Here is a 20,045-nt window from a genome sequence, read left to right as displayed (position 1 = left end):
GGAGGATAAGGTAGTTAAGTGATGGCAAGTTTTGTTGGATCAGCACCCTGGTAGTTGGGTAGTGGTTATATTTATAGACTGTAGTTGGTCTTGCCTTATGTACGCCGGTAGGAGGTTACCTACGGGATATGTATGTTGAGTAGTAGCAGAAGGTATTCCATCCCGGTAGGATGATAGGGCCCTAGTATGTTGGTTCTGTAGAGTGTTATTGTCACACCCCGAAACCAGAAAGGCGGAAACGTTCCGGGGTGGAGGACGTCATGTGTAGCATCACAACCAATGAATAATAGCAATCATAGCAACACAACCAGTAAAGTGCATACTAAAATAAAAATGTTTACATCAGTTTGAAACGTTGTTTGAATTACATTCAATAGCTTTGTATAGTAAAAACTTAAAACACTTATTGCTCCCGTTCCTCGAAAATCCAGCAAGTACCTGTCTACTGATTTCCTGAGAATACAAGCAGTTTAAAAGAGTATCAGCATAAAGCTGGTGAGTTCATAAGCGGTGGTTTGTAGTGAAAATCGTTGATGAGTTCGGAAAATATTTATATAGTTTCAAGAAAATCCGATATTTTCCTTAGTGGATATGTAGTGTTATCAGTTCTGTAATAAACCATGAATATCTGTATGATTCCAAGAAAATCCGATATTTTCTTTAGTGAAAAGGTAGCGTTATCGATTTCGTATAAAACCATGAATGTTCGTTACTGAAAACTGTAGTGATATGCGAAAATACTACCTCATGTGACTAGCTAAAACTAATCATGAAGTGTAAGTATTTTGTATGTGAAACCATTGCCTAATCGGCTCTGTTTGAAAACCCTGGCTTTAGCCAGTATACGCAATGTGTATCGGTCCTATTTAGTAAAAATAAAACTGTTGAAGAGTACCAGGTTGTAAACTAAAGGTGAATTATACATAATGTGAGTCGTATAACCATGCTTGATATGACTAGAGACCTTTCCAATGTTCTCCAGGCGTCGAGTTAAATGACATTTGTACATCTTAGGCGTGCCCGCCTAACTGTAGCTAGCAGTCCAGATGTGGGATTGTCAGTCCCGAATAGATCTATTCACAAATCTCACGCTCTCCCTCCAGGAGAATCTGGTTATACTATGGTAGGATTTATCCCTGTACACCTAAGGGTACAGTAGTGAAGTAGCGCCTCACAGTATCGTACAATCTAGTTTACATGTAGTGTAGTAGCGTTCTATCGTAGTGAAAATCCATATGTATACCGTATATAATGATAATTACAGTTATGAAAATCCATGATAAAGTGGTGATGTAACTGTAAACTATTTCTGTCTTAGTGCATATGTTTAGTAGTGAAAGTTTTTGTACTCGTTATGTTTAGAAACTCCCAAACTATACCGATTATAGTTTGCATGTATAGTGAATAGCGTGTCCGGAAAACTATGCAAATTTTTGTGAAAACGTCCCTTATGCGCAACACAGTACAAAAGGATTAAAGTATGAGATTTGCATAAGTTTTGAAAACATTTATGTTTAGCTTGTATTCCCCCCTGAAAACATTAAAAGTACGGAAAATGTAGGGGTATGAACTCACAGTTCTTGTTGTGAAATCGTTGACTGAAATGAAGATCCTCGAGTTGTTGCACGTGACACTTAACGGAATCCTATTATCAAATAAATACATATATGTATCTAAATTAGCGATTTCGTTAGATAACGTGTTAGAGGTACACTTGTATTCGGTTGAGAAATGTTACCGGGACTTGATCGAATCGATGAAAGTGAGTTTTCAGTCAAAAGCACCACCAAAAAGGTGTTTACGGTCGTAAACTAGGGTTTACGGTCAACAGGCAGTTTACGGTTTCTGAAGGCTTGGTGAGTTTACGGCCGTAAACTCAAGAACAGAGTTTACGGTCTTTGAAGGCTTGGACCGTAAACTCAAGAATAGAGTTTACAGTTTCTGAAGGCGGACCGTAAACTCAAGAACACTGGTGCTGGTTGCTGATTTCGAAGAGATGAGCGTTTCCAGACGTTCCAAAGTGACTCCAAACGTGGTTTCTCGATGATTTCCGAAGTTTGAAGGCGTTTTGAGTGTTTACGGTTAAGGTTCTTAGAGAGAGAAAGAGAGAGTTTTTGGCCAGAAATGTTCTAATGAAGGTGGAGGCATCGTATTTATAGGGGTGTTGTGGGGGGTCCACTCTTCACTGACCGTAAACAGGTTTACGGTCGTAAACAATTCGGTTCAATGACCACTTCTTTGTAACCACCATATTGTGGGGTCCAAATTCGGTTCATGAGATAATGGACTCCGTCTCCCTTGATCTCTAGATTCTTTTCCATTCCTCTCAAGGCTTCACCCGGCATGTTCTCTGGTTTTAAGGCTTCCAGCTGAGCCTCCTTGATTTGCGCGGATAGATGGGAATAGATAGTCATTGTTAGTGCCTTCACCTTATGCCCTGAATACTCCTTTCGACTGAGGGCGTCTGCTACCACATTGGCCTTTCCGGGATGATAGCGAATTTCTCACTCGTAGTCACTGAGTAACTCTACCCATCGCCGTTGTCTCATGTTTAACTCCTTTTGATCGAAAATATGTTGCAAGCTCTTATGGTCGGTGAAGATAGTGCACTTGGTTCCATAGAGATAGTGTCTCCAGATCTTTAACGCAAAGACCACTGCTCCCAATTCTAAATCATGGGTTGTGTAATTGACTTCGTGTGTTTTCAACTGCCTCGAGGCATAGGCGATAACCTTTCCTCGTTGCATGAGCACACAGCCTAGGCCCTGATTGGATGCATCACAGTAGACAACGAAGTCCTCCGTCCCTTCGGGCAGGGACAATATAGGTGCACTGCACAGGGCCTGCTTCAATGTTTGAAATGCAGTGTCTTGCTTGGCTCCCCAACTGAAGGTTACACCTTTCTGTGTCAGGGTAGTTAAAGGCTTAGCGATTCTGGAGAAGTTCTGGATGAACCTACGATAGTAGCCCGCGAGACCCAAGAATTGCCGGATTTCTGTGGGTGTCTTTGGTGCAGACCAATTCTCAATCGCTTTGATCTTAGAAGGGTCCACGTGTATTCCTTCCTTGCTAATCACGTGTCCTAGGAAATTTACCTTCCTGATCCAGAATTCGCACTTCGAGAATTTCGCGTATAGTTTTTCTGCCCTTAATGTTTCCAACACCTGCCTCAAGTGATGTTTATGATTATCCTCGCTCCGCGAATAGACAAGTATATCGTCGATGAACATAATTACGAACTTGTCTAAGAAAGGGCGGCACACACGATTCATCAAATCCATGAATACTGCCGGTGCGTTGGTCAGACCAAAGGGCATTACTACAAACTCGTAGTGTCCATAGCGAGTCCAGAATGTTGTCTTCGGCACATCATTCTTGTGAACTTGCAATTGATGGTACCCTGATCTTAGATCTATCTTTGAAAAGTAACTGGCTCCCTGAAGTTGGTCGAAAAGGTCGTCGATTCTGGGTAGGGGATATCGGTTCTTGATGGTAAGTTTATTCAACTCTCGGTAGTCAATGCACATCCGAAAGGATCCGTCTTTCTTTTTCACGAATAAGATCGGAGCTCCCCAGGGTGAGGAACTCGGCCTTATGAATCCTTTGTTGATCAGCTCATTGAGCTGACTGGATAATTCTTGCATTTCCGCTGGCGCTAAGCGGTAAGGAGATTTAGCTACAGGAGTAGCTCCGGGGATTAAGTCGATACGAAACTCAACTTGGCGCTCAGGAGGGATTCCTGGAAGATCTTCGGGGAAAACGTCAGGAAAGTTGCAGACTTCGGGGATGCTCTCAAAGTCTTTAACTTTTTGCGTCTTATCAACAACATGAGCTAGGAACGCACGACACTCCTTCCGCAGATACTTCTGGGCTTTGATGCACGAAATGATACGGAGGTTCGAGCTAGGCTTATCTCCGTAAATTATGAGAGCTTCACCAGAGGGAAGATTGAGACGGATAGCCTCCTCGAAGCAAATAATATCAACATGATTGGAGCTTAACTAGTCCATGCCGATAATGACGTCGAAACTCTTGATGGACACAGGCATAAGGTCGATGGAAAAGAATAGTTGTCTAGGGTAAGAGTACAGCCTATGAATATGTCATTAGTGCTCTCCTTCTTTCTGTTAGCCATATCGACGGTAAATGTTTCGATTAGAGGTTGGGATTTACATTTGATTAAATGTTTGAATGTATGACTAACAAAACTCCTCTCCGCACCAGAATCGAAGAGAATGCATGCATACGAGTTGTCAAGGAGGAACGTACCCGTAACAACGGTAGGATCAGCAACTGCTTCCTCCTGGCCCATCACCAGAACTCTCCCCGTATTGCCACCAGTTGTTGCCTTGGGGCAGTTTCTCCTGAAGTGCCCAGCCTCTCCACATCCATAACAAGTTTGACCAGCGCCCGCTCCCGGAGCCTGGTTGGTTGGTTGGGTTGGCACCTTGCAGTATCGAGTTGTGTGTCCTTTCTTTCCACAGTTGTTGCAACTCAACTCACGACAGGGTCCGTGGTGATGGAAGTTACACTTGTTGCACAGGGGTAGTCTTCCAGCATAACCACCGGTAGGAGATTGGGTGATTGGAACAGCAGTGGAAGCAGCAGCAGGAGCAGTAACAGCATGAACTGCCATTATTTGTTGTTTCTTGGAGGGCTCCTGCGAAGACTGACCCTTTCGTTTGTTACCAAACTTCTTCTTCTTCCCACCGCTTTCCTTTTGTGGCTCGGAAACAGCTGCCACCTCATCAAGATCGATTCCATGATCGATCAGAGTCTGTGCCAGATCCTTGGCGCTTTCAAAAGTAATCGGTCTAGCAGCCAAGACATTCCCTTTTGTTGGTTGTGTCAGTCCCCAGATGTACCTTTCAATTTTCTTGCTTTCCGGGGTGACCATTCCCGGACAAAGGAGAGCCAGATCATAGAATCTAGCGGTGTAGGCAGCGATGTCGGAACCCTTCATCTTCAAGTTCCAGAGTTCGTGCTCCAACTTTTGCACTTCGCCCCTCGGGCAGTACTCCGCGAGCATGAGCTCCTTCAGTCTTTCCCAACCCATGGCATTAACCACTGGCAGGGTTAGGGTTTTGACTCGACCATTCCACCAGGTCAAGGTTCTGTCGGTGAAGGTGCAGGCGGCGAACTTCACCTTGTTTGCTTCAGAACAAACGCAAATTTCGAAAATGGATTCGATCTTCTCGAACCATCGAGTTAGGGCGATGACACCTCCATTTCCGTCGAAGGACTTGGGTTTCACAGTCATGAAGTCCTTGTAGGAACACTCTTTTTGATGTCCCTGACTTCCACCTTGTCTCTGCGGGTCGGTTCCACCTCCAGCCCCACCAGCATTCACTTGTGCCATTGCTGCAGTCACGGCGGCGGTAACTGCAGCCTGAAACATGACAGGGTCGAACTGAGGAGGTGGTGGTGGTGGCGGAGTGTCGTCGTTCCTTCTGATGGGTCTTGGTCGATGAGGCATCTCGTTCTAGAAAACAGTCAGGAAGAAGAGGATGGTAAGTCCTCGAGATATATAAAACAAGATATATCTCATCCTGATAATAAAAGTATACTACCGAGCGATAAGCACAGAAAGGTTACTAACACGAGTAAGTTATCGCTTAAGGAAGAAGAGGTAGCAACACTTAGAGTGAATCTGTATACTGAGTTTGGCTCTAGCGAAAATACTCCTATAGTATTTTATGTGAGATGATGTTTGGTAAGTTTTAGGCCTGCTGTAACACCACAGTCACTCCCAAGCACATGTTGGTCATGTCTCGACTGAATATAGTTGATCAGGCTATATTCACCCTAGACATGATTACATAACTGCCCAGGTTTAACCGCAAACATCCAAATACTTTTGTTCTTTTCTACTAGCGACACGAATTTTGTTATGTATGCATGCTCGTATACTTTTTATAAAAATACTTTATATTTTGAAAGTATACTTTTAGCGTAGAGCACTTAGGCCCCTTAGTGTTTATAGTTGTATACCACGTAAGGTTCGGTATACTAGTTCGCTATAAACAAGGGCTCTGATACCAATCTGTCACACCCCGAAACCAGAAAGGCGGAAACGTTCCGGGGTGGAGGACGTCATGTGTAGCATCACAACCAATGAATAATAGCAATCATAGCAACACAACCAGTACAGTGCATACTAAAATAAAAATGTTTACATCAGTTTGAAACGTTGTTTGAATTACATTCAATAGCTTTGTATAGTAAAAACTTAAAACTCTTATTGCTACCGTTCCTCGAAAATCCAGCAAGTACCTGTCTACTGATTTCCTGAGAATACAAGCAGTTTAAAAGAGTATCAGCATAAAGCTGGTGAGTTCATAAGCGGTGGTTTGTAGTGAAAATCGTTGATGAGTTCGGAAAATATTTATATAGTTTCAAGAAAATCCGATATTTTCCTTAGTGGATATGTAGTGTTATCAGTTCTGTAATAAACCATGAATATCTGTATGATTCCAAGAAAATCCGATATTTTCTTTAGTGAAAAGGTAGCGTTATCGATTTCGTATAAAACCATGAATGTTCGTTACTGAAAACTGTAGTGATATGCGAAAATACTACCTCATGTGACTAGCTAAAACTAATCATGAAGTGTAAGTATTTTGTATGTGAAACCATTGCCTAATCGGCTCTGTTTGAAAACCCTGGCTTTAGCCAGTATACGTAGTGTGTATCAGTCCTATTTAGTAAAAATAAAACTGTTGAAGAGTTCCAGGTTGTAAACTAAAGGTGAATTATACATAATGTGAGTCGTATAACCATGCTTGATATGACTAGAGACCTTTCCAACGTTCTTCAGGCGTCGAGTTAAATGACATTTGTACATCTTAGGCGTGCCCGCCTAACTGTAGCTAGCAGTCCAGATGTGGGATTGTCAGTCCCGAATAGATCTATTCACAAATCTCACGCTCTCCCTCCAGGAGAATCTGGTTATACTATGGTAGGATTTATCCCTGTACACCTAAGGGTACAGTAGTGAAGTAGCGCCTCACAGTATCGTACAATCTAGTTTACATGTAGTGTAGTAGCGTTCTATCGTAGTGAAAATCCATATGTATACCGTATATAATGATAATTACAGTTATGAAAACCCATGATAAAGTGGTGATGTAACTGTAAACTATTTCTGTCTTAGTGCATATGTTTAGTAGTGAAAGTTTCTGTACTCGTTATGTTTAGAAAATCCCAAACTATACCGATTATAGTTTGCATGTATAGTGAATAGCGTGTCCGGAAAACTATGCAAATTTTTGTGAAAACGTCCCTTATGCTCAACACAGTACAAAAGGATTAAAGTATGAGATTTGCATAAGTTTTGAAAACATTTATGTTTAGCTTGTATTCCCCCTGAAAACATTAAAAGTACGGAAAATGTAGGGGTATGAACTCACAGTTCTTGTTGTGAAATCGTTGACTGAAATGAAGATCCTCGAGTTGTTGCACGTGACACTTAACGAAATCCTATTATCAAATAAATACATATATGTATCTAAATTAGCGATTTCGTTAGATAACGTGTTAGAGGTACACTTGTATTCGGTTGAGGAATGTTACCGGGACTTGATCGAATCGATGAAAGTGGGTTTTCAGTCAAAAGCACCACCAAAAAGGTGTTTACGGTCGTAAACTAGGGTTTACGGTCAACAGGCAGTTTACGGTTTCTGAAGGCTTGGTGAGTTTACGGCCGTAAACTCAAGAACAGAGTTTACGGTCTTTGAAGGCTTGGACCGTAAACTCAAGAATAGAGTTTACGGTTTCTGAAGGCGGACCGTAAACTCAAGAACACTGGTGCTGGTTGCTGATTTCGAAGAGATGAGCGTTTCCAGATGTTCCAAAGTGACTCCAAACGTGGTTTCTCGATGATTTCCGAAGTTTGAAGGCGTTTTGAGTGTTTACAGTTAAGGTTCTTAGAGAGAGAAAGATAGAGTTTTTGGCCAGAAATGTTCTAATGAAGGTGGAGGCATCGTATTTATAGGGGTGTTGTGGGGGGTCCACTCTTCACTGACCGTAAACAGGTTTACGGTCATAAACGAGTTTACGGCCGTAAACACGTTTACGGTCGTAATCTCACTTAGACCAGAAATGTTTGATTTTTCGAGATAATCGGGTTTCCGTGCGATTTTTGGTTCCGACTCGCAAATAATTTAATTTAATTGAATATAACTAGATTATTTTCTAAACCAAAAAGTTTGACGGAAAAGTTAACGAATTTGAAATTTTATTAACAGAAATCACGAAACGGAAACGGGAAAAGTTTCGAGTTGTCACAGTTATGTGGTTGCCTGTTATGTGTGCATGGTTGCTAGTGTAGGGGCATTCCAACCCGATGGTTGTGGGCCAGGAGTATTCCATCCAGGTGGGATGATTGGACTCGTAGTAGGTTGACATTCCAACCCGATGGTTGAGGGGCCTGGGGTATTCCATCCTGAGGGATGATTGGACCCATAGTAGTAGTTATTGTATGTATAGGAAGTGGGGCATTCCAACCCGATGGTTGTGGGCCAGGAGTATTCCATCCCGGTAGGATGATTGGACTCATAGTATGTTGGCATTCCAACCCGATGGTTGAGGGGCCTGGGGTATTCCATCTTGCGAGATGATTGGACCCATAGTAGTTATTGTTGTACGTATAGGTGTATGGGCATTCCAACCCGATGGTTGTGGGCCGAGAGTATTCCATCCCGGTAGGATGATTGGGCTCGTAGTATGTTGGCATTCCAACCCGATGGTTGTGGGCCGAGACTATTCCATCCCGGTAGGATGATTGGGCTCGTAGTATGTTGGCATTCCAACCCGATGGTTGTGGGCCGAGACTATTCCATCCCGGTAGGATGATTAGGCTCGTAGTATGTTGGCATTCCAACCCGGCGGTTGAGGGCCTGGGGTATTCCAACCTGATGGTTGATTGGACCCATAGTATGTTGTTCATTGCTGTATGTGTATGGTTGTGTGTGTACGTGTATTTTGGGGGAACTCACTAAGCTTTCGAGCTTACGGTTTTCAGTTTATTGTTTCAGGTACATCAGGTGATCGTGGCAAGGCAAAGGCGTGATCGTACTGCTCCTCATATTTCATGATTTTGTGATTTGGTTATGGGGATAGTCTGATGTTTAAACTATTTTGAAAACAAATTGTAATAACTTAATGATTTTTGAATGGGTTAAAATGTTTTAATTTGGCATGAATTTTATGGGTGTTACAATTATGGAAATCATTTAACATCTATCTTTATTTAATTAAATAATTATTTAATTTTATTAAATTCCTATTGGTGCATTCTAACACGCACATAATATATATATATATATATATATATATATATATATATATATATATATATATATATATATATATATATATATATATATATATATATATGTGTGGGGGGGGGGGGAAGTGAATATGTGGCTGTCATATATGTAATATTAGATATAAAACCATTTAAATTGACTTTATTTTAATTAAAAAACACAATTTTCTTTCACTGTTAGTTTCTTCTTATTGCTTTTGAGCACATATTATTTTTTTTATTTTGCAATTCTGCCCCAACATCTATGTATTTCGAATTTGTTTTTTATTAGACCTCTTGTAGAAGCCTCATAACTTCCTCCAACACCTACCTTATGTATATTTTTTTTAATGGATTATGGGAAGAGGTTTATCGGGTTTTTAACGAACAATTTCAATCTTTCCCTATAGTTTTCTGTAATAAATTTTAATATAACGAACTACATGTAATTGGTAAAATATTCTTGTACACGGTTTGTGGTGCAAAATTAAACTTATAAAACTACATAAAAAATATATACAAATCCTAACAGAAACTCTAATAGAGGATACAAGAAATAGGGTAGAGATATTTGATTGAATTTTGTTAAAATTATATAGTTTTTGATGGTTTTATACCTAATATTAGGTACATAACTGTCACGTATTCCCCAAACATTATTATCTTGGGGACAACCAATAGGCTCTAGTGAAATGACTCTAATATTAAACGTCAATTGTGAATTCAACCAATAGGCTCTAGGGAAATGACTCCAATATTATATTGGGGACAACAACATGATCTTGTTTTCACTAAACACTATATATTTTGATCAAAATCTATTATAACATGTTATGTTTGTTGTATTAAAATAAAAAGTAGATCATACTATGGTACTGATATGGTCATGTTGTATAAGGTGTGCGAGAATGATTATACATGAGAATTAGGGGCAAGACTTAATCATGAAGAGTTTGCTTGAAGAGTTGGGTGATCTCATCATCAACCCAACATTTCACTCCTTTAACAAATCCATGTTTATATTTTATCTGTTTTGTGAATATATATATATATATATATATATATATATATATATATATATATATATATATATATATATATATATATATATATATATATATATATACTTTAAACGATTGAATAGGTGGTACAGTGTAGAACTTGGAAGTATTTATTTAGTTAGCGTCTTATGAATTTATCATGATCAATTTTTAATGCATAGATAGATAGATCCTACTTGTAATTAAAAATACACTTAAAAATAATTGAAATAGACATAAAAATACTCTCTTTTGTTTTTCTTTCTAATCCAACAAACGAAAAGTGAATGAATAAAGTGTAAAAGCCGAAATAATATTTCTTTCTTCCCCACCCTCCACCAATTAATTGAGCCAGCACCCAACGGTCTACTATTAGAAAAATAATACAAAAATTATTTGAATCAGGATAAGCACCACCTCCTTTCTTCGCATTCCAATACACTTCAGTATCACCACCTTTTCTCTCACTCTTTCTTCGCTCTCTCCTTGCTTCTTTACCCTTTTTAGGTTCCTCTAGTTTGTTGTTAACTTTAAAAACAAAAAACCTCTGTTCTGTGCATCTCGTGCTCTTACAGTAACTAAGAATCCAATTTAATTCATGGGGATGGGGTTTGATTTTCCTTGAAGAATTTTTCGTACTTTTACTCGATATTGACGGAACGTACAATTTTCAGTCCATCCGTTTCAAATTTGCTTTTTGAGTGCGGTGCTTCTGCTTTTGTGTCAATTTTGTTTAGAACTTTACTTTTCATAGTCTTCTTTTTTTGTTCAGAAGCTCGATTCTTTTCTCTGTTCTTTTGAATTTGAATGCTTGTTCTTGTGGGTTGGTTTTAGGGTTTCATTCCGGTCAATGTGTGTTGTGGGCATTTGCTAATCCTGTCACCAATTAGTATTTGTGGGTTTTTATCTTTTCCGAAAACCCTTTTCAGATTCTTGGTGGGGTTTTAGCTCTCGAAGTTAGGGTTCAATTAATTGGGAAAGTTTCGTGATGGAGCGTTCAAGATGGAAATCTTGTATGCTCGCTACCGTTTGTTTGATGTCAATTTTCACTGCTCATGTTTGCTTTGGAGACACTGATCCACGTGATAGTAAGCCTTCATTTTCCTAATCTCTTTTGACTTATTTCATATCAATTTGTTTGATTGTTGACTTTAAGTTTAGGTATTTATTTGACTATTCCACATAAATCCTTATAAGTTATAACAGAAGACCGAAGAATCCTGTTGATGGATGATAGTTTGAGGGTATTTGGATGTTGGATTCTATAATAAACAAGTAAAAATGAAAGTGATAAAGTTCTTGTTAGTCATTCAAACCACAAAGCTTCTAATGTTTATATTTATATTTCAGTTTTGGCAATAAATAGTCTATATGCTGCTCTTGGGTACCCGTCTCTTCCTGGATGGTTAGTTTCAGGGGGAGACCCTTGTGCAGAAGGTTGGCAAGGTGTTCAGTGTGTCAATTCCAACATAACTGGGATGTAAGATTTATAATTCTTTAAAAAATCTTGATTTTCAAATATTTTCTTATTTCAATCAAGGTTTAATTTTTTTTTTATGAATGTATATAGAATTCTCAATGGTGCCAATTTGGGAGGTGAATTGGGTGAGAATTTGGGAGCTTTTGTTTCCATCATACAAATGTAAGTTCTTACTTTAAAAACTTCAAGAATACCATATTCCAAGTCATTTATTTATTTTTATTTTTTTGTAAAAATCTACTGTCATTTCTTTTTTATGATGATTTTTTCATGCAGAGATTTGAGCAATAATCACATTGGAGGTCGTATACCATCAAGCCTTCCAGTTACCATCAAGAGCTTGTAAGTTTATTATCAGTCTCCCATCCCATCAAGAAATTCAATGAAAGGAGGCCTTTTACGAATTTACCCTTATATTATTATTTATAAAACCACATCTTTCTTTGGTTTTGGTGTTAGGATGCTTTCGGGAAACCAGCTTACAGGGAACATTCCAGATTCTCTTTCCATGTTAGGCCAAATGACAGACTTGTAAGTATCCCATTTAAATATAATATTCATATAGTTTATGTTTGATATTTTCTTCTATTTCTCTTAGATCATTACGCAACAACAATTTGATAGGAGAGATTCCAGATTCTTTTCAAGACCTTACACCCTTAACAACTTTGTATGGCAACCCTTCCATTATCCTCAAATGTTTGAGTGTGTGTGTGTGTGTTTATGTTATTATTATTATTTAATTAATTTAAAAAAGATTATATGCTTTGCTGCAGGGACTTGTCTGGAAACAATTTAAGTGGACCACTGCCTCCTTCCATGGCTAAATTGTCATCAATAACAACATTGTGAGTATTTGACCCAAAAAAGTCCACATTTGACTTTGGGGACTCAATTAAGCAAATTTTAATATTCAAAATCAACAAGAATTAAATATCTTTTTCTAGAAGATATCAGTAGCTATTTTTAGTTATACATATAGTGTTTCGATGACAATAGTTTGTAGGTAAATTAATTGAAAAAGTGCATGTTGAAGTTGAATTTGAGTTCAGAAAGTAAGTTTTTGGGTGTTTTTGATTTGCAGACACTTAAATGACAATCATCTTACCGGGGTTCTTGATGTGTTGCAAGATCTTCCGCTTATATTTTTGTAATGTTATTGCCTTATTTCATTATGATTTTTTTTTCTTAAGTTATGCTTTTTTATGTATCTAAAAATAATTAGTTTCTTGTGATGCAGGGATGTGGAAAATAATCTTTTTTCTGGACCAATACCTCCCAAGTTGATGACCATTCCGAATTTCAGGTGAAGTAAAAAACAACTCTTGATTATGTAAAAAGTGTTTCCAAAAGATTAAATAAAAAGTTTAGCTAAAAAAGGGAATTGGTCAAAGACTCACAAACAGTTTAAAAGTCGCCAAAAGTGCTCAAGTGTTTACAGTATTTGAAATCACTTTATTCAAGAAGATAAAATCAACTTTTTTGAATTATTTAGTATAGTTTTTGTCATCATTTTAACATATTAGTCATTTATGAAATTAAAAAGATGGCCTAAAAAAGGTCTTGGCATAAAGATTTGCAAGTTTTGACGTGTCACACAACCCATCTGACATGACATTCTCATTTGTGAAGGGTATTTTAGACATTTGAATCGAACTATGTGTTAAATTTTGGATAGAGGAAATATTTCTTTATTTAGTTGCCAGATTTTAACCTAGTGCCAAATGCAAGAAATATCTCAATGCTTTCATTTATTTGTGTATTATAGGCACATCCTACTTTAATTTTGTACTTTCAGTTTTTCTCTTATTAGGACATCATATACTTTGAAAAATCAACCAATTTTAGAGTATGACATACATACATTGCTATAAATAATTGGGTAGTTTTTTAAAATACACTGTTTTTTACAAGAATAAACGAATCAATGAAAGTAAATCGTTACTTCTAGCATCTTATAACATATACAAACTTAATTTATGCAATGCAGAAGCATGGGAAACCCCTTCAATACAACAGTTATCCCTTCTCCTCCAGTCATATCCCCTTCACCATCATCATTTGGCCCAAAACCACCGGAAATTGGCCCTGGACTTCAAGTATTTGAAGAACCACCACCTGAGCCACCACATTCTTCCGGAAAGTTCAAATCTTTATTGAGTAATAAATATGTTTGGATTGGTATTGGTGGATTCTTGATTCTTATCATACTTGCATTGGGACTTTGCTTTTGTGTTTCAAAATGCTGCAAAAAAAAGTCAACGGTCAAAGTTTCAAAGATTGAGAGAGCAAAGAACTCTGTGCTTAACGACTTAAAACCATCCGAACAAAGAGAAAATGGTAAGCTTGCATGTATTTCCTTTTGGTTATTTAAAAAAACAACTCAAATCACAATATTGCAACATATTTTTGTTGAATATGCCATTTATGCTCCTATCGATTTCACAGATACCAAAAATAAGGATTCATTGGCAATGTCATCGGTTAAAGGTGAGAAAATTGAAACAAAACCTAAGAGCAAGAATGATCATGTGATGATAGACATGACAAAAGTCAATGCACGCTCTTTTACAACACCGCCCCTACTTCCTCAACCTTCTCGGGCTGTTGTGAAGCCGACTGGTGTTCCAAAAACTGCCCCTAGTCGTCCTTTGAGAAGTGTAAATTCTGCAAAGTTTTTCTCCATAGCATCTCTTCAAGAGCACACAAATAGCTTTTCTCAAGAGAATCTTGTTGGAAATGGTATGATTGCTACTGTATATCGAGCTGAGCTTCCTAGTGGAAAGGTAAGGTTTTTATCATTTTATGAAAGGGTTTATGCAAGAAACTACTTTCATAAATTTGTTTATTAAAGCATATTACTTTGGTAGATTTTTTGAATTACATTGTTGTAATAGATAGAAATGAAAGTAAGATGCTTTAATAAACATGTAAATGGAAGTATGTTGCTGTTTCTTGCATATGAATAGCTTGTTAGCATGCGTTTTTGATGTGTTGTGGTTTGGTGCCTTTAGCTATTAGCAATCAAGAAACTTGATGATGCAACATCTCGGAAGTGGAATGATGAAAGGTTTATGCAGTTGGTGACAAATGTGTCAAAGCTTCGAAATGAAAACATAGTTGGAGTTGAGGGTTATTGTATTGAACATGGACAAAGACTTTTTGTCTATGAGTATTGTGAAAATGGGACTTTACATGAATCTTTACATCTAAATGATGAAATCCATGAGAAGCTTTCATGGAATTCTCGAGTTAATGTGGCACTTCAAATCGCAAAAGCTCTCGAGTGAGTACATATTTTAACTCATCATTTTCATTGACTTAAAGGGTTCATAAGCAACATTTTATAGGTGTTTCTTTTTCATTTGATGCAAAAAGAACGACTTAATATAGAAAGTCAAGGAAATTAGACTTTCATTTTCTCAAATGTCTTTTAAACAACATTTTACATTTTACATTAGTGGGAAACTTTTAAAATCAAACTTTTGTATTTTGATTCTATTAAGGTACTTGCATGAGGTATGTCAACCACCCGTTGTACACCAAAACTTGAAGTCTGTAAACATTCTTTTTGACAATGAGCTCAATGCACGTGTATCGGATTGTGGTTTGGCCCCACTACTACCATCAAGCCATGTCAGCGAGGTAAAAAGTTGTTAATCCATTAAGTCACATGGATTATTTCATTTAGTATTTATTGAGTATTGACACCACAACTTTTATTTTATCAGTTGCAAGGGTTGGGATATGGTGCACCCGAACTCGAATTGGGAAGTTATACTTACCAAAGTGATGTTTATAGCTTTGGAGTCATTATGTTAGAACTTTTAACTGGCAGAAAAGCTTTTGACAGGTTATCTTTCTATCTAACATTACTAGATATTTCAAAAGACAATGTTGTAATAAGTTGAAAAGAAAGTAGGGTGCTATGATAATGTTGGTATTTGTTGTATTGAATTTTGGTGATGTGAATTTGTATAGTTCAAGGCCACGTGGGGAGCAATTTCTTGTGAGATGGGCGATTTCAAGGCTACATGATATTGAAGCTTTGTCAAGGATGGTGGATCCTTCTTTGCAATCCGCATGTTCTTTCAAGTCTTTATCTCGGTTTGCAGATATCATTTCTCTATGTGTTCAGGTTAGTTTCAATGTCTACTTTTTTTTTTTTTTTTTTTTTTTTCGTAATTAGGAAGTAGAATATAATGTAAAAATAAAATGTACCCTCTGGAGCACTAGCAGTATTTTTACTTCCTTTAGGGTTGGCATAATGAATGAGTTTACTATTTTGATATATTGTTGTTTCTATTTTATTTGATATATTTTTTTAATTGTTTTTGTTTTTGTATAGCCCGAACCGGAATTTAGGCCACCCATGTCAGAAATCGTGCAAAATCTCTTGCATATGATCCAAAGAAGCCCCTAAATGTGGCAAAAATTGAAAGAGCGGGGGCAAAAACGTAACTTAACCAATTCGAAGGTTGTGAATCTTGACATTGATCAAACTTTTCGTGTATGTTAGAAGATGTCTAAATGTGTGGAAATCGGTTGATTTGTAGGTTGTGTGTTTTTGGTGGTTTATAAATGTAGGTATTGACTTATATCATGAATCAAAATAAATGGACATAGAATTTAATCAAACTAGTGTCATATTTATTTTTGAAACAGCTCCAAAGAAAAATCATTTTTATTTCTTTTGGAACAAAGTGTTATTGGATTGTAAATCTGGATAATCAATCACTAAAATGACCAATGACCAAATGGGAGAATCCATAATGGATTTTGCCAACTACCTTTGGTTTTTCCAACTTATTGTATTATATGGTCCCACTAATCTTTTTTCATTTATTGTTTTGCAAAACGTATTCCCAAAGCTATAAAATAAGTACGATTATGAAAATTATAAAAGGTAGTCAAGAAACCAACTACGTGGCCTACTGCTAAGGCACTGGACCAGTGTTCAAGTTGTGGGTTTTTCAACTAAGAGTTGACTAAGAAAGGATATGAGGTGTCTTTGGGTCTTAAAATATCGACAAAACTGCAAAATTGGTACTCTGGTATTCAAAAAACTTTGGATATGGTCCAAAAAGTTTTCAACTTGCATGATAGTCCAAAATCAAGAATTTTTGATGAATTTGGTCCCAAAATCATGAATTTCCTATGAATTTGGTCCATGAAGCACTTGAAAGGACCGTTTTGCCCTTCTAATTTTTTTTTTGTATTTTTCCATATTTATTTTCATACTTTAATTGAAAATAAAAAAAAATGCTCACACTCTCTCTCTCTCTTTCTCCAATCGAATTTGGTCCCAACCCCATTCTTCATCATCTCCATTTATCTACACCTTCATTTTTCCGGCAACACCACAACCACCACCGATTATCACCTCATGTCCATTTCCTCCCTCTCTAGCTTCTCCCCTGTTCTCCATCTCATCCCCAAATCGTTTTAGATATTGATGCCGCCTTCAACCATCACCACACTAAACCTGCCCCCTCTGTCGTTTTCTTTTTCCCGTGACAACTAATCAATGAATTATTGTCGGAGAACATAACCCAACTCCTGAGCACTGATGAAGGTAAGACCAATAGTTCGACTTCATATATTCCAATGTTAGGGTTTTCAAGTTCCGATTTTAGGGGTGTCAAGGTCCGATTTCATGGGTTTCAAGGTCCAATTTCAGATGATGAACATGAATATCTTTGAATGTGTATTTTCTGGGTTTTAAAGGTCGGATTTTAGGGTTTTCATGCCCGATTCTGTAAAGGAAAACTGTGCTTGATGGATGGAGGTTCGTGTTTTCTCCTTCTGATAGGATTTGTTTTCGAAAAAAAATACATCTAGGTATTAATTTTGTTTATGAGTGTGATGATTTAGTTTTAAACATAAACGAAAATGGAAGGACATATCTTTGTTGAATCTGGTTATTATGGGATTCGATTATGAAACCAGATCTTGTTTTGCATAAAGATAATCGAAATGGGTTTCGAAGAAGATGATGATGAATATTTGGGATTTGAGCTGATGAACCTATGAAGAACGGTAGATTTTTTTTTTGTGAAGATCGTCGATGAACATATGAAGATATGCAGTGTTTCAACAAGAAGATGGGTTGTAAATGAAGATATATGGTTTGATAATGAAAGACGTTATGCAATTCGGGATTTTTTTCATCTTATTTGAGAGAGAGAGAGAGAGGACCCGTCCTTCTATTTTTTTTTTTTAATTATAAAACAATTAAAACAAATAAAGAAAATATGAAAAATAAATAATAAGGGCAAAATAGTCCTTTCATATTTTCAAGGACCAAAACCAAAGAAAATTCTTGATTTTGGACCTTCCATACAAGTTGAAAACTTTTTGGACCCTATCCAAAGTTTTTTGCAAACCACAAGGACCAATTTGACAGTTTTGTCTAAAATATCGTTCAGAATGTGCTTATGTTAATGCAATTACAATCAAAAGTTAAAGCTAAAAAGAATGTATAGAATTTGAATATATGTTGTTTGTGGGTTTGCCAAAGAACAGAAAAAGTATATTATACAACATCAATCGAAAGTCATATAACAAAGAAAAGTAAAGTATGTGTATGTTGTTCATGTTTAGAAATGCAATTATAATCAACAAAACGTGATTACACTATCTAAATCTAAAATTGAACTCCCCCATGCCCACTTCCGTATCATCGACAAAGTCTTCTTCTTCTACAATAAAGTCTTCATAATCATTATCTAAATCTAAATACCAATCTTTTTCTTCACTTTCTGTCTTTACACAAGGAAGTTGACCCATTTTTTTGAACTAACAACATAGAGGGATCCCATGTTGCCTTCATAATCATTTTAAAAGTTCTCTTTGCGAATGTCATTGTGAAACACGACAAATGGATCAAAATCATGAAATACATCATGGCCATTTTTATAATCCATTTCCTCCTGTGGCCATAATCCAACTGGGCATCATGTATTAGAAAGTTGTAGTATATCGATTCAGCCTTACTTGTGCCATAACCTAATTCAAACCATCCCACAGTTGTTGGGCTCACACTTATGCCCCCAATAATTTGATGCCCTGGGCCAATGCCCAAGCCGCCCAGTACCTGGGCAGGCCCTGGGTATGTGTCATTCTTATAATCTTTAACTCGTTTATTTCTTCTTCATGTGATGATCGATCTGGAAGCATAATCCGGTTAGGGTTAATGAGACTTTTGAGTAGATGAGAAAGATAAAAGGGTTTCTTGGATTTTGTTAAGTGTCATTTAGCGGTAAGTAATTCAAACATAGGACATAACTAATAGGTTTAATAGTGGCAACATAAAACCCCGGAGAGAGAGAGAGAGAGAGAGAGAGAGAGAGAGAGAGAGAGAGAGAGAGAGAGACTAAAATACCATCATATGTTCTCCTTTGACAGACCAGTTTAGATGATATGAGTGCCAATATAGACCTGAAAAATATGTGGTGTCATAGGGTTCATGTCGAGTCAAAATAGTAAACGAGTTAAGAGGGTTTGACCCTAACTCGACTTGTTTAATTATCGCATCGTGTTAACCAGTTTATTTTTGTGTCGAGTTCATATATGATTTCGAGTTAGGATTAGCCTTTGAAATGTTTCATGTCATGTGAGGTTGAAACACTAAACATGTTGCAAGAGTAGGAGTTAGGTAGACGAAAAGTAAAAAATAAAAAAACTGAAAAAAAGTGATAGTTAGCAAGCGGAATGACAAAATTTATAGTAAGTTTAGAGTACAAAATGGAAAGAGTAGAAGTTAGGGAAGCAAATGGACGAGATCATGAGAAGGAGAGAGTAGTAAAGAGACTGTATAGTATGGAAGAGAACGAAAAATATTGAAAATCAAGTCTTGAGTTACAACTAAGTAGTTTCCACGTTACAAACTGACTTAATCAAATGTTTTTCTTTTACATGTGATTTTGTATCATATCCTTCTAGTTTATCTAAAGAATCCAAAAACCTTATATATAAATAAATGCATCATTTTCGAATTGAAATTCTTAACCATAATCTTACTCATTTAATTTTTCTGTCGTGTCGTGTTAACCCCTTTAATTAAACAGGTTAAAATATGATACCCAAACCTATTTATTTCATATCAAATTCATGCTGTGTTAGTTTTTGCAACCTATGCCGTTGGCTGATTGTGCAAAAATTGATAACCACAAGGACGAAATTGATATAAATTGAAAACTTGATTTTTTTTTAATTA

General features: G+C 37.1%; 1 protein-coding gene across 1 annotated transcript; it reads left to right on the top strand.

The window, feature by feature from the left end:
* Positions 1-10,772: 10,772 nt before the first annotated feature.
* On the top strand, positions 10,773-16,465 carry LOC145124459 (protein STRUBBELIG-RECEPTOR FAMILY 1-like). The gene is made up of 16 exons (XM_079059796.1): positions 10,773-11,435; positions 11,698-11,827; positions 11,918-11,989; positions 12,104-12,169; positions 12,287-12,358; positions 12,426-12,497; positions 12,604-12,675; positions 12,912-12,977; positions 13,068-13,133; positions 13,818-14,167; positions 14,276-14,613; positions 14,842-15,113; positions 15,334-15,472; positions 15,559-15,680; positions 15,809-15,965; positions 16,176-16,465. The coding sequence occupies exons 1-16, from the start codon at positions 11,336-11,338 to the stop codon at positions 16,248-16,250; spliced, it is 2,169 nt and encodes a 722-aa protein (XP_078915922.1). The 5' UTR covers positions 10,773-11,335; the 3' UTR covers positions 16,251-16,465.
* Positions 16,466-20,045: the final 3,580 nt, after the last annotated feature.

This window comes from Lactuca virosa, chromosome 7 (genome assembly GCF_052849685.1).
Source record: "Lactuca virosa cultivar CGN04683 chromosome 7, Lactuca_virosa_CGN04683_v6, whole genome shotgun sequence".
NCBI classification, from domain to species: domain Eukaryota; kingdom Viridiplantae; phylum Streptophyta; class Magnoliopsida; order Asterales; family Asteraceae; genus Lactuca; species Lactuca virosa.
Note: the sequence above shows the minus strand (reverse complement) of the source record. Positions and strands in the feature narration are given on the sequence as shown.

Excerpts from the sequence above, each read along its gene's own strand:
- LOC145124459 (XM_079059796.1), top strand. The coding sequence starts at position 11,336 with ATGGAGCGTTCAAGATGGAAATCTTGTATGCTCGCTACCGTTTGTTTG. Across the intron at positions 11,436-11,697 it reads AGACACTGATCCACGTGATA|TTTTGGCAATAAATAGTCTA; the intron begins GTAAGCCTTCAT and ends TTTATATTTCAG. Across the intron at positions 14,614-14,841 it reads CTGAGCTTCCTAGTGGAAAG|CTATTAGCAATCAAGAAACT; the intron begins GTAAGGTTTTTA and ends TGGTGCCTTTAG.